This window comes from Mercenaria mercenaria, chromosome 6 (genome assembly GCF_021730395.1).
Source record: "Mercenaria mercenaria strain notata chromosome 6, MADL_Memer_1, whole genome shotgun sequence".
NCBI lineage: Eukaryota > Metazoa > Mollusca > Bivalvia > Venerida > Veneridae > Mercenaria > Mercenaria mercenaria.
This window is the reverse complement of record NC_069366.1, coordinates 52586390-52602741: the sequence shown is the minus strand read 5'-3', so window position 1 is coordinate 52602741 and position 16352 is coordinate 52586390. Positions and strand designations below refer to the sequence as shown.

Genomic DNA, 16352 nt, shown 5'->3' with positions numbered 1-16352 from the left:
GATCATTCTATTGTTACAGGTATTGGTTTTCAACCCTAATTACAGTTTATGTAACAATCTGGTACCCCAGGAACAAGAAAGATCCTCATGTACAAAATCTCTTTATCTTTAAAGGTGGTCAATCACATTTAAACAACATTTAATGACATTTTTTACTTTTTGTATATTCTGGTAGAGAATTATTTAAGGAACAAAAAGACCGATTACATAGAGTTAGATTCCTATTTGAAATGTATATTTTATTATTTTTATAAAATTTTGTAATTACTCCCCTTTAATATGAAAGTATATAAAAAGCTGGGTATTTCTTTTTATTTCGATTCAATGTCTAGTTTTACATTTGCATTTGATAGACATATCAACTATTGAACAATCTGAACCAAAATGCAAGTTTAATAGCTGTGTGTAGCTTCTGAATTCATTTATTTCCAATCTATCTTGGTTGCGCAACCAAGATAGGCAAAGGGAGGTAATAATAATTTTTCAAACTTGCGTTTCTAATGAATTCCATCTAAATACCTATTTTTTAATGCAAATATTTTACAAATATATTACAATATGTCTAATATTTATACATTTCCTTAGGCAAAGTATGTTTATCAAATTTATACTTATGATAAAATAACTCTATCTTGGTTGGGCAACCAGGATAGGAAAATGAAATTTTGAAAATACCTCCAGTGAAAATCTAATTTGTATTAAGTGTTAAGTGAACATAAATGAGTGTAAATGATCAGATGCTAAATTTTTGAACAAATCCGTTACATGGCCAAAATCTGATTATCCACCTTTAAAGGGGCATACCCTACTTCTAGCAGATTATAAATTATTATGCAAACGTATATTATGGGCTAGATAGACGTAAAATTAAGAAATAATATATCTCATCGGTGATTTGTCGCTGAATAAATCACAGTTTGGAGTTCAGATGCGAAGGAATTATATCACGAGGGCGCAGCCCGAGTGATATAATGCTACGCATCTGAACGACAAACAGTGATTTATTCAAGAGCAAATCACTAAATGAGATATATTATTTCGATTCTAACACGTTATTAAGGAGTTTAAAGTACATCCTTGTCGGCATGCATTAAATATTTGCCCGTTTTCAATCGGGTTCTTTTCCAGCGCGCCGCTACGCCGCTTGACGCTATGACATAATAATTGTAACGTCAGAACAGTGAATTGTTGTTTAATAATTCACTGTTTCCAGCCTTCTTTGTTTAATAGGAAAATGAATCGGATCGTGTTAGAATAGGAAATAATTACACTTTTAAAGAAGAACATTATTATATTGAAATATTCTGTTTGGGGCAACATATTACATATATTAATGAACTGCGTCCATTTATAATAAATCGCTTCCACCCAAAAAGTGTACAACAACAACGCGATACCAACAAAACATGAGTTGTACATGCTATTGCAGGGATTTTTTTAAGGCTGATTTTGGGGCCAAATATGGGCCCCATCCCAATTGCAAAAATTTGCTTATTTTCCCAATTCTTAGGTATTAATTTCCCAAAGTTTTAGTAACCGTTGAGTGTCTGAGAGTTTCTCACTGAAGAAATACCAGAAAATTTAGTAGACACTTTCAAAACAAAATAAAAAAATAAAACAAAAGACTTGTAATACGACATCCAGAAATAAAAGTTGTATGATGATAAAACTTATTTTTGAATTTCCCAATCTTCAGGTTTTACGCACCATTTTTCCCAACTGAATGGGCCCAGTTTTGAAACAATAAAAAAATCCCTGTATTGTTGGAATGTTTAGTGGAAATTTTCAGAGTTGTTTTTTTTTGTATTCATGATTAAATACAGGTGCCTATTAAATCAACACCATAAAAAACAAAATTGTGTGGTTTTCACAGCAAATTCGAGTGCTGCTGTGGCTCCATAAATTCATATTATTATGTGTTGTGTTTGTTATGTACAATGCTAGATGATGTTGGATATTCCTTTTAAGTCAAAGCTTCATTTAATCATGGTTTCTGAAGATAATTAAGTGCACTCAGTTGTAGGGTATGCCCCTTTAAATAAAGCAGTTTCTGGTCATATTGTGTAAGTTGTTGTCTACTAAACTTAACAAATAGCATTTGTTAGACATTATCTTTGTTAATTTGATCTAAGTATGAAAATCTGACTGAAAAGGAACATCAAAATTAAGCTATATGTTAACTTGGAATAGTTTTGCACTGTGACATCAAATGTATTTTGCTGAGAATATCAGTGCAAAAGTAGTTCAACTTGAGTTAGAATAGTTTTGCACAAACAATTGTGACAAATAAAGTCTATTTTCAGCGCAAAACTTTTCCAAGTCAAATTCTGCCTCATAAATCACTTTAAAGCACAAGAATATATAAAACAACAACACATATGTATATATTGAATCATTATGTATTTTGATTCCAAAACTAAATTCAAAATATTGAATAAAGAATAAAAGAAAAAGTTTTTTCCTTCTCCTGAAAAGAAGTGCAAAATGTAGTTGGTATAGTTTTGCGCTGAGCCCTCGATATGTTTGTTGCGTTTTCATATATCAGTATATATAAAATGCGGCAGTATGTCAAATAAGGTGCAGCAATATGCCATCGATATTGTTTTGTGACAGAATTTTCCTCTTGTTCGTTATCTTCCGTATTCTATGTCGGTGATTTCCGTGACGTCAACGTCATGACGTCATAATTAACGTTATGACAACCGAAGCCATAGAACTGCAAAACAGTATGATCGTAATCCGAACGATATAATGGATAAATCTTCGGACGATTTACCAATATTAACTGTAAATTCGTCAACTACAAGGTAAAATCATTTACAGTCATTCGTGATTTTATTTAAAATATCATTTATTTCGAACGATGCAAAACAGAAAGCTTAACATTTGAAGCTCTGATGTCTAGTGTACAATTATGTCATTATGAACAATGATTTATTTGTATCTACAAGAATAAATAGTTTTAGATAACATAACAAAAATCTTTTGACTCAAAGAACAAATGACACTAAACACAAAACTGTGAATGCAAAGCAGTTTTTTTTTTTTTTTCGTTTTTTTTACCTTATTTGAAGAGGGAAAACGTTTTATAAGCTAAATCCAGGTCTAGGTACATGGAATTGTTCTGGAATGGAACGGGCTGTTTCAATCCAGACATGTTTTAAAGTGCCGATCGTATACAGAGAGAAAGTGTCCAATGTATACAGAGAGAACGGGTTTAACAATTTTAGTAGTGTCATCGAAGGAACATTCGCATGTTCGATTTCAGAATAATTCCACTAAATCCTAGGTCTGTGAAGTTGGCGCGTAGCTCGTAGATCGTAGGTCGACAATAAAATGTCTACTTTGTTGACATGGGTCGTAGATCGTAGATCAACCATCGGAAACAGACCTCTAAATCCTTTGGTAGCTCTGTATTTGAATGTTAGTTTTGCTGATCTGTATGCCTCTAGTCGGATTTGTGTGTGTGAAAGAATCCTAGTTTTCAATATATCAAAGTAGCTACAATTCTTATTGGGACAGTTTTAATATTATATGGCCAGTCTAGTATTTAGAGAAGCCTTTAAAAATTTCGAATGTGCGATTGTGTAAAGGCTGCATGTGTATTAAAACTCCAATTTTGTCATGTTCTATAAGTATGTCGAGTAACTTCCCATGATGTTTCGCTAGCGTAGTTCACCTTGTCTTTGATTATATCTAAGCAAGCTGAAATTTCGATGCTTCAGCAGGAAAAGCTAACATAATAATTATTATGATGAAAAGAATACCACAGTTGTGTATTTCCAAGGGCAGACCCTCGCAATCTATTATTTCATTCAACTCGGTAGGTGAATTCAATATTATTAGACATTCATGCAATAGCCTGTGTGTATTAAGAATATATTAATATCAAATAAATAGTGTTTGCAACGCACCAAGGTTCATAATTATTACTATTATAATACAGGATTTATACAGCGCCATTTTCATGATAAACACGTTCAAAGGCGCTTTACATAGCTAATTAGATAGAGGCTACACATATTTTAAAAAGTGAAACATAATATTAAAAAAAATAGACTGAATATAGAATATTCCAACGATTGATATGTCATAGTCCTCCTGAGCTTAATCAAGCTAGAGTAACAAATGAGCCGTACCATGAGAAAACCAACATAGTGGGTTTGCGACCAGCATGGATCCAGACCAGCCTGCGCATCCGCGCAGTCTGATCAGGATCCATGCTGTTCGCTTTCAAACCCTATTGCAATTAGAGAAACCGTTAGCGAACAGCATGGATCCTGACCAGAATGCGCGGATGCGCAGGCTGGTCTGGATCCATGCTGGTCTCAAAGCCACTATGTTGGTTTTCTCATGGCACGGCTCAAATATATATTTTGTATTTGATTTAGTGCGGGCGTACTAATACTCGAGACTAATGCTACATATCCCGATGATTTGCTTCCGCCCCTGCAAAGAGGACCTGGAACGCCCACATTCCCTTCAACTTCTACTAAAAATCTGCATATACCTGGTATATTTTACATTTTATTATATCTGTCAGTCGTTACGATAAAACAAACCATGTGAATGAGATTGTAGACATTCTGCTATTAACTGAATCCTATAATGAATTATGTTCAATAACATAAGCAAAATTTTATGTTCGTAATTTGAACAAAATTCGTTTGTGTTAGACTGTCACCTCGAGATGACTTCTTGCTAATATGTTTTCAAAATTAAGGTAATTGACCCGTATACGTAATGACAATTGACAATTTACGTGAGGTTATGTAACCTTCTGGTGCTTCTTCGGCAGTCTCCGGCTGCTAAATTAGCTCATACGAGCAACCAGACGGACAATGCCGAAGCCCTGTATGGAGAAAACGAAATCACACGGAAATTACCGATATTCATTACGTGTCCATTACCTCAAAGCAAATAAATTAGAATTTATCGAATCATAAAACTAGTATTATGACTACTGTATCCATGAAATATAATTATTTATAAAAATAGAGGAACGCATTAAGATATTTATTCATAAAAACTACATCAAGAACTTTCTGTTTTGAAGTAATAAAATGAATACACGGTCTTTCATTTTCGTCATTTCAGGTTCATACATTTTTAACAAAGAATGTACTGCAGACGACCCGGCACGTGGCGTCATACGGAAATATGATGAATATAAAAACGAGACACTTACATACACACGACAAAAAGCATGCCGTTGTACGCATACTTCAAAACCTCGTGGAGTAAAACGTAAATTTGCTTCTGATCATTCAGAGCAACCAAGAAAACGATTCAAAGCGGCACCACTGGAAGTTAAAATCGTGCAATCTGAAACTGAAACTAAGCCTTCAGTCTCCAGCATCACTTCTAGCGATGAACGCAATAACGTTCCGAACAATGACAGTTCTGTCATTTTTTATGACTCTGCAGAGTCTAGAGACATTTTACATTCGCAGCCTGTAGAAGGCGTTTCAAAAGATATACCAGACGAGGAGTCACGTGACGCACAAAGCGAGCAATCTGACGACGAGATTTCATGTCCCAGATCTTGTGTATGTAACATCGGTCACAGCAGGATGCCCGAGCCGATTGAACGCGATCTTCCAACAGCAATACCCTTATACCGATGCTTGCTTATTCGCCGTTTATACAGCCTGTCCAACATGAAATACACGTGCTGTCAGTCTCGATGTGTAAGAAGGTACCCACGAGAAAGCGCCATGCGTGTCAGTTTGCGTCATATGACCGAGGATTATTATGATTCAGATCTACGCGTCACCAGATACTCGTGGGGTGAGTGGAAGGAGTGACTTTGAAATGATTTGTTTTATGTCGACAACTGATATTTTTGATTATTTTGGATTGCTTATTTTAAAGAAAAGATAGCATATATTATGAATCAAATGCTGATCTACGTGTCACCAGATACTCTCGGGGTGAGTGGAAAGATTGACAAGAAGTTCATTAATTTAAGTCGACAATTGATATTTTTGATTATTTTGGATGGCTTATTTTAAAGAAAAGCATATCGACAAGTTAAAAATTAAACGAAAAGAAAATGATGTTTTCACCAGTATGTTTAGCTCACCTGCTCAAGGTGAGCTAATGTGACCGGATTTCGTCGTGCGTCGTGCGTCGTGCGTCATTCGTCGTGCGTCAACATTTGCCTTGTTAACATTCTAGAGGTCATAGTTGTGATCCAATCTTTATGAAACTTAGTCAGAATGTTTATATGTAAGTTTTTAAACTGGGTTATGTTGGGTAAAAGCTAGGTCAGTAGGTAACTAATCTAATAGATAAATGGACTTTTTAGCACTCCAGAATCCACAGTTTATGCTTGAATCTCCTGAGATTTGGTCAGAATGTGTTTCTTTATAACCTCTAGTCAAGTATGAATCTAGATCATGTGGGGTCAAAAACTAGATTACCCGGTAAAATCAAAAGAAAAGCTTGTTAACCTTCATGAAAGTAGATCAGAATGTCTATCTTGATGATCCTTAAGACAAGTTCGGATCTGGGTCATGTGGGGTCAAAAACTATATCACGTGCTCAAATCTTATGAAAAGCTTGTTAACACTCTAGAGGCCAGATTTATGATCAAATCTTCATGAGACTTGATCAGAATGTTCATCTTGATAAACTCTTCACCATGTTCGAATCTGGGTCATGTAGGGTCAAAAACTAGGTCACTCGCTCAAATCAAAGGAAAAGCCTGTTCACACTCCAGAGGTTGTAGACCCAATTACTCAGGTGAGCGATGGCCCTTTTGTTCCTTATACTTTGTGATATATGACAACTTTTGAGAGTGCTATTCGCATTGTGAGAAGCGTCGTATTAAAATGTATAAAGATAATTATGTCAATTTCCAATATAAAACGTGTAAATTACCACTTTGTTAAAGAAAATGGAATATCTTATACAGAGTTGTCATTCTTCCACTTCCGGTTCAGAATAACAAGGTGTTCTGTGATTGGTTAAAAAAAGTAAGCCTATAGGCCTTGACCTCAGGTTCATAAACTTGGATATACAGTTATTATACACCTCATTATCGTACTATAATGGATGAATATGGTTTCTTCAAAGGAAATGCACTCAGGAAATGCATCGTGGTTTAGAATGTGGCATTTGGGCATGTTCAACTTATATGATTTCGGCATGTTTAAAGCATGTGGATGTAACAGAATAATATTAGAAATTACTAATAAACCGGGATTAATATTTCATGTTCTCATTCTTCAACATTAACTAAATGATCAAATGATGCATTTTATTTCGGAAACAACAAAATTGTCAACTAAAGTCACATTGGTTTGCAGAGTTACCCGGCTAACAAAAAGACATGAGGCCGAATACTTTCAAATGACATTTTATTGTTTCAAATTTCAGTCAAACATGTAGAAATGGCAAACTTATCTTAACGAATTAATATATGTATAATATGTATAATTATAATTCAGCATACACAAAACCAAAAGGGTCGGACCTCAAGTTTTGTCAATATTAAGGCGCTGTATGACCTTTCCCACTACGATTAGATGTAATTAGATTTGTCAGAAATAATCAATAACACGCAAGAAAATATATTTCAATACACATTTATATTTTATACATCAAATACAGATTTCGTTAAACTTGAAGAAATACTTATATCTGATACCAGTTACAAATTACGATTAACTTTTGTTTGCTTACAAGTTCTCATTAATTAAGACTGTCTTCATAGTAATTGAAGACTCGTAAATACGACATCGCATATTTTAGTCCTAAGTAATAAGTAAATGATTTGCTATACATCAATAAATTGTTTCTACTTCATTTTCTTCACACATATCGACCATATATAATAAACATCCAACTTTAAAATTCTATCAGACGCGAGCATTATAATTTTTAAAAACATACTTTATATCAAGTCCACTTCCGGTTTTGACCGGTGAGACCTTGCCCAATTTTCTCTAAACATTTTTCAGTCTCAACTTAGTTTGAAATTGAAATTTTAATTGCAAATTTACTAGAATTTCTCGATTAAATTCTGGTTGAGACTTACAGTCAGTACTGAAAAGACACTTGAAAGTAATCATTAACGTAACATTTAATTTTAAACATGCATCTTAGATCTAAACGACAAATGAGCCGCGCCATGAGAAAACCAACGTAGTGCGTTTCCGACCAGCATGGATCCAAACCAGCCTGCCCATCCGCGCGGTCTGATCCATGCTGTTCGCTTTCAAAGCCTATTGCAGCTAGAGAAACCATAAGCGAACAGCATGGATCCTGACCAGACTGCGCGGATGCGCAGATTTGTCTGGATCCATGCTGGTCGCAAACGCACTATGTTAGTTTTCTCATGGTGCGGCTCAAATAAAGTTTCATTATCCAACTCAGCTGAGATTGAAATTGTTTGTTTTGTGAACATTTTCCCCTCTGCTTGTTCGTGCATTAAGCTAAAAAAACCTGGATTCTAGTATGTAAACTTGGTACAGCGGTAGCTGACCATTATGCTCGTAATTCTTTTAGGAAATAGAACTACAGTTATGGTTACTCTAGAAATAAAAAGCGAATATAAAACCTATAGACTTGCGCACAAAATCTAGATTTTGCGATTTCTTAAACATTCATGAAACTTGGTATTGTGAGAGTGGACCATTAGCGGATTATTTTTCTAATTATATTTTGACCACAGCTGCACGTGGTTACTATGGAATTAGAAAGAGGTAAAATCAGCAAGTATTGAAGATCCTAGCATACTTTCTGAAGTATTAAATATTTTAATGTAAGTTGGCAGAAGTCTACATGGGGACTGTGCTTTTTTGAAAGTCTTCAAAAATTGCTGTAGAAACATATAGACATAACAAAGTACAATGGGAATGCTACAATAACTAAATGATATAAAATACGTAAGATAGCATGAAAATAAGATTATAAGGAACTATGAGTATTTAATGTTTAACAGCGGGTGTTAAGTGCTGTGTGGCGGCCGTAAAAAGTCGCCCCGACTTCATCTCAGTGTTGTTATATTTTCTGGTCCTTTGGGATCATCGATTTCAACTCATTTAGATTTGAAAATTGAATACTGCTTAAAGGCAAAGAAAATCTCCTATATAAGTGACCCCCCCCCCCCCCCCCCCCCCAAATACCAGACTTTTTCATCCCCAATATACAAGATCCTGCCTGGTCCAGTCTGATAAGGGTCCATAAATAAAACCCCTGTAGACTTGACATGTAGCCTAATTATTGTCAGAGAATCATAAATTTTATTGCCTACAGGTAAATTGGTTATTTCCTGTGTTTTGCATTTTATTAATTGAAATGCTGTTGTTTTTTTTTTAGTCTTTTTTCAGCATGTACACAAAATTATTTTAATTGATAAGATACTAATTTTGATTGCTCAGTCATGTTGAGTAATGTCCTGGCCAATTAAATTATAACACTTATAGCAAAGCATTTCTCACTATAAAATAATTATTCAAAACTAAATAAGAGAAATTACAAGTTTGTTTATTCAATGATTATGATCTTTTTAACAAAGGTAACAAAATAAAAACGAAGAAAAAGATAATTGCTGGATTTTATTAGAAATTAAACGAGGGTTCAGTTGCATTTTTAATAGATAAAGAAGGTATATAGACAGAATGATGTTATATATTAAAAATGCTTAATTCCTCTTGTGTTGTCTAAATAATGTTAACTTTCTTTTCTGTATAATAAAATCCAGCAATAAAGATATATCATTGTTCAAAATACACAATAATTTATTACTTCTAAAAGCTATGTGCCTGAATGCATTTTTTATATTTTTGATAATAAAAAACAGCAATAATGAGATGTAATTGTTAAAAAACTTACTTTATTAAAAATATGACAAAACACTGTTGTATCTTATTACTTTGTTTATTTAGCCCTAATTCAATCAAGCTTTCTAAACTCGTTATAAAGGTGAGAACTGATTTGCTATAAAGGTGAGAAATATCACCTGCAATTTATTTACTGCACAGTAGCTATACAGTAGCTTATTATGATAAACAGAAGCAAGTCTACCAATGGTCCTGACTTGTGTATTGGCCCTTATCGCCAATACGCAGACCTTATCATCTCCATAGGCCACATACCAGGCATACCAGAATCAGTGTCTTTAAGCCGGTGCTAGGGGGCGTGGGCAGTGTTGCATTTTCCATTACTGCTCATGAACGGACTCAATCAAACCGAGTCTGCAAATTCACTGTTTGCATTGTTCTCGGTGCTTCCGAGGGATCTACTTTCCAGATTATATTTACAATTAATAAATCTTTGTGACTAGAAGCCATATGCTTATCTGTCCCTCAATCTGTTTGCAACAGATTAGCAAATCATATATTTAAGTGATATTTGGTATGGTGATACAGTTCCATTAGGAAATTAATCTCCACCGAATTCTGGGGAAAATATGGCGATTTTGGAAGAAAGAGAGGTATGTCTTCATTTACAACAAGTAGGGGGACGTTGTTTTATCTGTGCAGTACTTGAGTACCTTGTTTCATCGGTCTGTTATATTTGGATATGGCATTCTTTGAAACAAAACTTTTGTACATTTAATAAAAGAACACACCATTTTTAACAAAATTGAAACTTAGTGAGTTTTTAGCCTTAAGCCTGCTGGCGGCAAGTGACTGCCTTTGCGACCAGTGCAGACCAAGATCATGCACTGTTCGCTATTCAGTCAGTAAATTTTCAGTGAACACCCCTTCAAATAATAAATGGTACTGCCCAAACTGAATGATGGACCAGTCCATTTTAGAAATTTATCAGGGTAAAAGTTAAGCAGAACCTTTTTGTATGTTATTAAGACTGGCAAGACAAGTAGTTGATAGGTTCGAGTATTGCCAGCAATTTCCTCGGTAACTCAGTTTCACACCCAGAAATGATATGCGAGAATGGAGGAGGTACGTGCTGGGTAACCTTGAATTCTGCAGAGGTGACATTGTAACAACATGATGTTCCATCACTGGCAGTCTTTATACGCCAGAAGCCATCTTGTCCCCCAAAAGTCTCAGAACGTACATTTTCACTACATCCATCGTCCCGCTCAGCCTTCATATGGATGCATATTTCGCTTATGTCCTTCTTTGGAAAACCCTTTCTAAACTTAATTTTACGTGTATCTAAGTCATATTCACCGATCACATGGAATTTCTCTGTTCCAGTGTATAATTCAGTTGCTTCTGTCGTACATCCAGTCGCCCCTATCATACGCTCACTCTCATTTGACCCTGCTTTACATCTAGGTGTCACCATACTCTCACTTTCAATTCTTTCTGTCGTAATTTCAGTAGTTCCAACCGTACTTCCACTTTCAGTTAGAGTTACAGTATTTTCAGGAGCCTCTTTCATAATTCCAAGTGTTTCAGGTGTAAGTTCGCTTGCCTCCGCCATGCTGTCCTTAACGACCACAAACAGTATACTCTTATCTGTGTCTACCGCACCGATATCATTTATCTTGTAATGTACCTTGTCTTCAGTTACGTTTTCTTCATCGCAATCATAAAACATTTCATTGCGTACTATAATACATGGCTGTTCTGAATCTTCAACGCATGAACTAAAGAACAATTCTAAATTGTCGTGATCATTTAGAATGAATGACATTAGTCTTTTGCTTTTTCTTGAAAGTTGTGAAAGTGTAAATAAACACAAAGTTTTCGAGCGTACACTTTCACTGACTACAGTGTCATGAAATTTGTCAATATCAAATTCAGTACTACTACAGATGTTTTCAAATAGCCGTGTCTCCTTGTTAAACATTTTTATAAATATTATATTTGAAAAAAGGTCTTCATATGACAAATATAGGTCTCCATTCAATACATTCAACGAACTATCGTATCCGTCAGAACTTATGGTTCCATATATTTCCTGTAACATTTCACAAGCACAGACTTTAGAAGCAGATGTAATCCCCGACCAAACGCAAGTTTCTAAATCAAAACTAAGCATTCCGGTTGGATCGTAAACTAGAAATACCTTATTTTCAAATAAGACAATGTCACACTCAAAATTTCCTTTTAGTAGCGTATAGCGAACATCAAAAGGTAGTGATTTTATCCAATCTCTATGTAAGGTGGTTAAGCGATACCATACTTTACACCTTGGTTCATAGACACAGACATCAAGCACCTGCATTTCTGATACATCGATATCGTCTTCAGATATATCATTATTGAATTTACCTGTGTCTACAGCACCAGGCTCATTCTCACTAGTCAAAGATTCGACATAGTCAACACCAACGATCCCCGGTATAGCTCTGATTGGACCAGACTTTGTAGGCGCACTTTTCCTACCTGAGACAGTTAGAAGGACTGTTTCATTCTCTTTTACGTTTACTCTACCAGCCTTGGTTATCGTATTGTTTATTGTTATTTCAAGATGCCTGAGCAGCTCGGATACCTCTTCGTTGCATTTTAAAGCGTTCTTCAAGTCAACTAAAATTTTCCCGACTGATTGAACTTGAACACTTACATGCAGCGGAGCCTGTAACATTGCTCCATCAATGTATCGTAATACTTTCAAACCTGTTGTTACGTGGTCGTTTGACAATCCCCTGCAAACCCACTGCGAGATGAACTTCAGTAAAGAGAAACATTCACAAAACGTCAAAAATCCGCTCTCACACAGATCTGCAAGAACAGCTGGAGAAATGTCAAGAGTACTTTCTTGATGAAGAATATAATCGTGGAACCTTGCTTTTAAAAGTCTACCAGAGGCTGTTTCCGTTTCTGTCAGATTATATGCTTTGCTTAAAATGAAATAACTCAGACATGTCTCAACTGTTAATGTATCATTTAAATAGTTTCCACACTTTTTCAGTAGTGTATGGAACTGAAAGTAAGAAGACAACTTTAATAAATCTTCAATATTGTTTGGCTCGATAGCAATGTCGCCACTGGAGAAAAAAGCAACAACAATTTTTAAAATATCAGCACTGCTGACAACTTCTGATATATCTACTTTTTTCTTCGTGGATTCATATCTAGGTAACTGCTTTAATGGCCCTTTTATTATATACTTGTACATATTTCAAGTGATACATTAACCGAAAGTGACTACAATTTTAGACAGATAAGGCCACAGTGATCTTTTTGACGCATGGAGAGTCCTGACACAAATTAAGGATGTACGATCGAATTTTTTTTAACGTTAAGAATTTTTTCATACTTTGTGAGGCTGAAGAACATTAGTTTACAAGACAAACAAGAGAAGAAAAAGCATAGGTCACCAACTCGTTTTAATTTTATAGGGCATTTTCTACACCCACTGTTTAAGCATTTCTGAAATTTTGTAAAATTGAAATAATGGTGGTACTTTACAAAACATATAATATCCCATTTAATGTTATAGGGATTTCATGTCTTACAGATTGATATGAATACAAGGTGATGTCAGTATTATATAAGCATAAATGTCACTAACAAATCTCTTTCATTTTTACATTTTGACATAATTACCCCACCCACTTTATTTTCAATGGAAAAATATATTTAAATCTACAAAAAAAAAATTCTGACGGTAAGATTTTAAAAATATTTTGCAGCTTTAATGACACACAAAAATGCTTTACTACCCGTTAAGAAGATCTTTCCCGTTTGACAATTTTCCCGCGTTTCACTTTGAACAACTTCAAACAAAAAACCGATAGTTTGATATCGCCGCAGTACATACGTCACAGTCGCTAGCTGTCGTTTACTCTCACAATGACAAGAGTGAAGGCCAATAAAAAATTAGTTGTTTGTTTTATCTATTGGTTTCTAATTTAAGATAACTGTTCAAATGCAGTATGAAAGTTCAACATTTCTATTTACACGAAAATGTAACGTCAACATATGCACGTCATGGAAGGCACGTTCAACTTTCCCGCCAAAACACGTATAAACTAGCTCTTGTTTTACGAGACATTCAGAAAGTGTGTCGTTCTTAATAATAAAAAGCAGAATGGCGTTATTGTAGATAATGTATAAGACACTGTTTCAACAAAATACAACTTTGAAAGAATTATTTTCCGTCAAGGGCATCTTGACTTTAAAAAGTACATGTATGTTATGACGCCGAAAAGACTGGCGATTCCTCGAACAATAGTCCCGATTCATTCATACATTTTAAGCAGTTCCATAACACTAAGGATAAGGATGTCGTGTTGTGCATGTCTCGGCAAAACAGGTTTTAAAAACACTTTTATTAAATATGGGTGTAAACGTGAAAATTACCACTTTGTGATATATGTTGGACATACGATTTTTAATGTTGACGATTGTTATGAACAATTAGACAGAAACTGTTCAGAAGAAGCATATGAAATATTAATTTTCCACGTTTAAAAAAGTCTTACTTGTGTTTTGATTAAAGTATAAATCAATTTTTGACAAAAGTCGCAGTTGAGGGTTTTTTAACGTTGAATCACATATTTGTGAACACAGTCCTCATAAAACATGTTTCGCTATGTATGTGACACTTCCATGAATCAGACACTGATACCTTTCTGTCAATGTCGTAACAAATGACATATTACCGATAACAAACATATGTTTAAAAGCATAATATGTTTTCCTCGTTTATTATAGAATGCGCCACCCCTCATTTTTCAACGGCCTGTTATAAAATTTTATCAGATTAAAATTGGCGATATTTCCGACAGTGTTTTTTTTCTCCATTTCGCTGCCATGACCACTAACGTTTTCTTTTCAATACAGCGCAAAATGACATACTTGATTTACATTTATTCGAATTTAGTTTTTGTTTCTGTTGTTGGATATAATGAAATAAAATCACAATAATAATAAAAGTAGATGTTATTTCACGGCATTGTGCTCTCCTACACATGACATACGCACGTTTATTGTACACGTGTGTGCATGTCCAAGTCAAATAAACGGACTTAGTCGACTATTACATTAGTGCATGACACAGTAAAACAAACCAATAGCAAGATTCTATTACATCTTTTATTCCAGAAAATGTATTGAGAAAACAGAAGCCACGTAAAACTTTTACCGAATAAGGGCACTCTATGATTTTTAAAGCAATAGCAAGACTACAAATTCGACAGGCTGATACAGAAATATTTTAATGAACAGAAATAAAAACAAATAAAGCGGAAAACAAACAAAATTTTGATTTGGGCCTAACCGAGTGTTTGCAACATGCCTATCGATAAACTCCGTCCATACTGAAATGTACACGCGCAACTCCCGATGACATGTCGGGTAAGCTTCAAAGACATGTACCGAGGTCAGGGAGGGCAAACAGGTGTTTGAGTGATTCACAAGTAAACGACTACAAACGGGCAAACGGGAAACGTCTTCTTAATTGGTAGTAAAATGGAAAGGAAAAAAGTAGGGGTCACCGTGCATCTAAGAGATTTATTAAGAAAAAACTGTCAAAAACTAGTGAATTTTGATATTTTGTGTTCTTTTTTATTTAATTTATATTTTCTAGATAAAATAAAGTGATATCTTGAATTTTTTTTATTTCAGTTATAGCTTATTATTATATGTGTCAGTAAGGAAAATATCAACACCAAACCTGATCTACTTTCATAGATATTTGAATTTACCTACCCCTACCCTGTTGTAAAACTTACGTCAATTTTAGGCAAATGCCAGCCAAAATTAAGGGTGAAATTTTTTTTTCGCAAAAAGCAGAATCAGTTTGCTTAAATGGTACTTTATTAACCATATTTTAATGCTTTAGCATTAATTTTCGGCAAAACTTTTGTTGGAAAGCAATATTTGAAGAAACATTTTTCAAAATGGCGGATATCCTGAAAAAAACGCTCGTACATCCTTAAGTCATCTGACGTCAATCATACAAAAAATATATGCTGTGTTTCAGACAGAATATTCGTTGTCATAATTATAATGAAAATAAATGTTAGTATATCATACTTTCAACATCTAACTAGAACAGCAAAAAGACCTTCCCATGTAAAATTAAGAAAATAAGAAATATCGGTAAAACCTATGAGAGCTCCCCGAAGTGTAATTTTTGCATAGTCAGCAAATTTTTCGGCCAATGAATTATTAGACTCTACTTCAGGCAGTAGGTTTTGAGATTTGGTACCAGTTAGTTCAGATACTAATCAATACAGAGTCTTTGAATCACCTTAGCGTTCTCTATCTTTCCACTGAGTGTGTTTCTTTTTTGACGTTTGATTTCAAAATTGTTTTCGTGTTTTACTGCTTTATATGACTCAAACTTATCCGTTTTACCGTAACGCCTACATGTACGCTCATACTTTCTAACTTGTTGGTTTAGATGTTGCAAACTTTCAACATTCTGAATTATAGTTTTCTATTTTAGAGGAGCGTGCTTATTCAAGACATCCT

General features: G+C 34.6%; 1 protein-coding gene across 1 annotated transcript; it reads left to right on the top strand.

The window, feature by feature from the left end:
* The first annotated feature begins 2751 nt into the window (after positions 1-2751).
* LOC123550126 (uncharacterized) lies at positions 2752-6360 on the top strand. Its single transcript, XM_053546810.1, has 3 exons — positions 2752-2807; positions 4392-4513; positions 5098-6360. The coding sequence occupies exons 1-3, from the start codon at positions 2752-2754 to the stop codon at positions 5805-5807; spliced, it is 888 nt and encodes a 295-aa protein (XP_053402785.1). The 3' UTR covers positions 5808-6360.
* The last annotated feature ends 9992 nt before the right edge of the window (positions 6361-16352 follow it).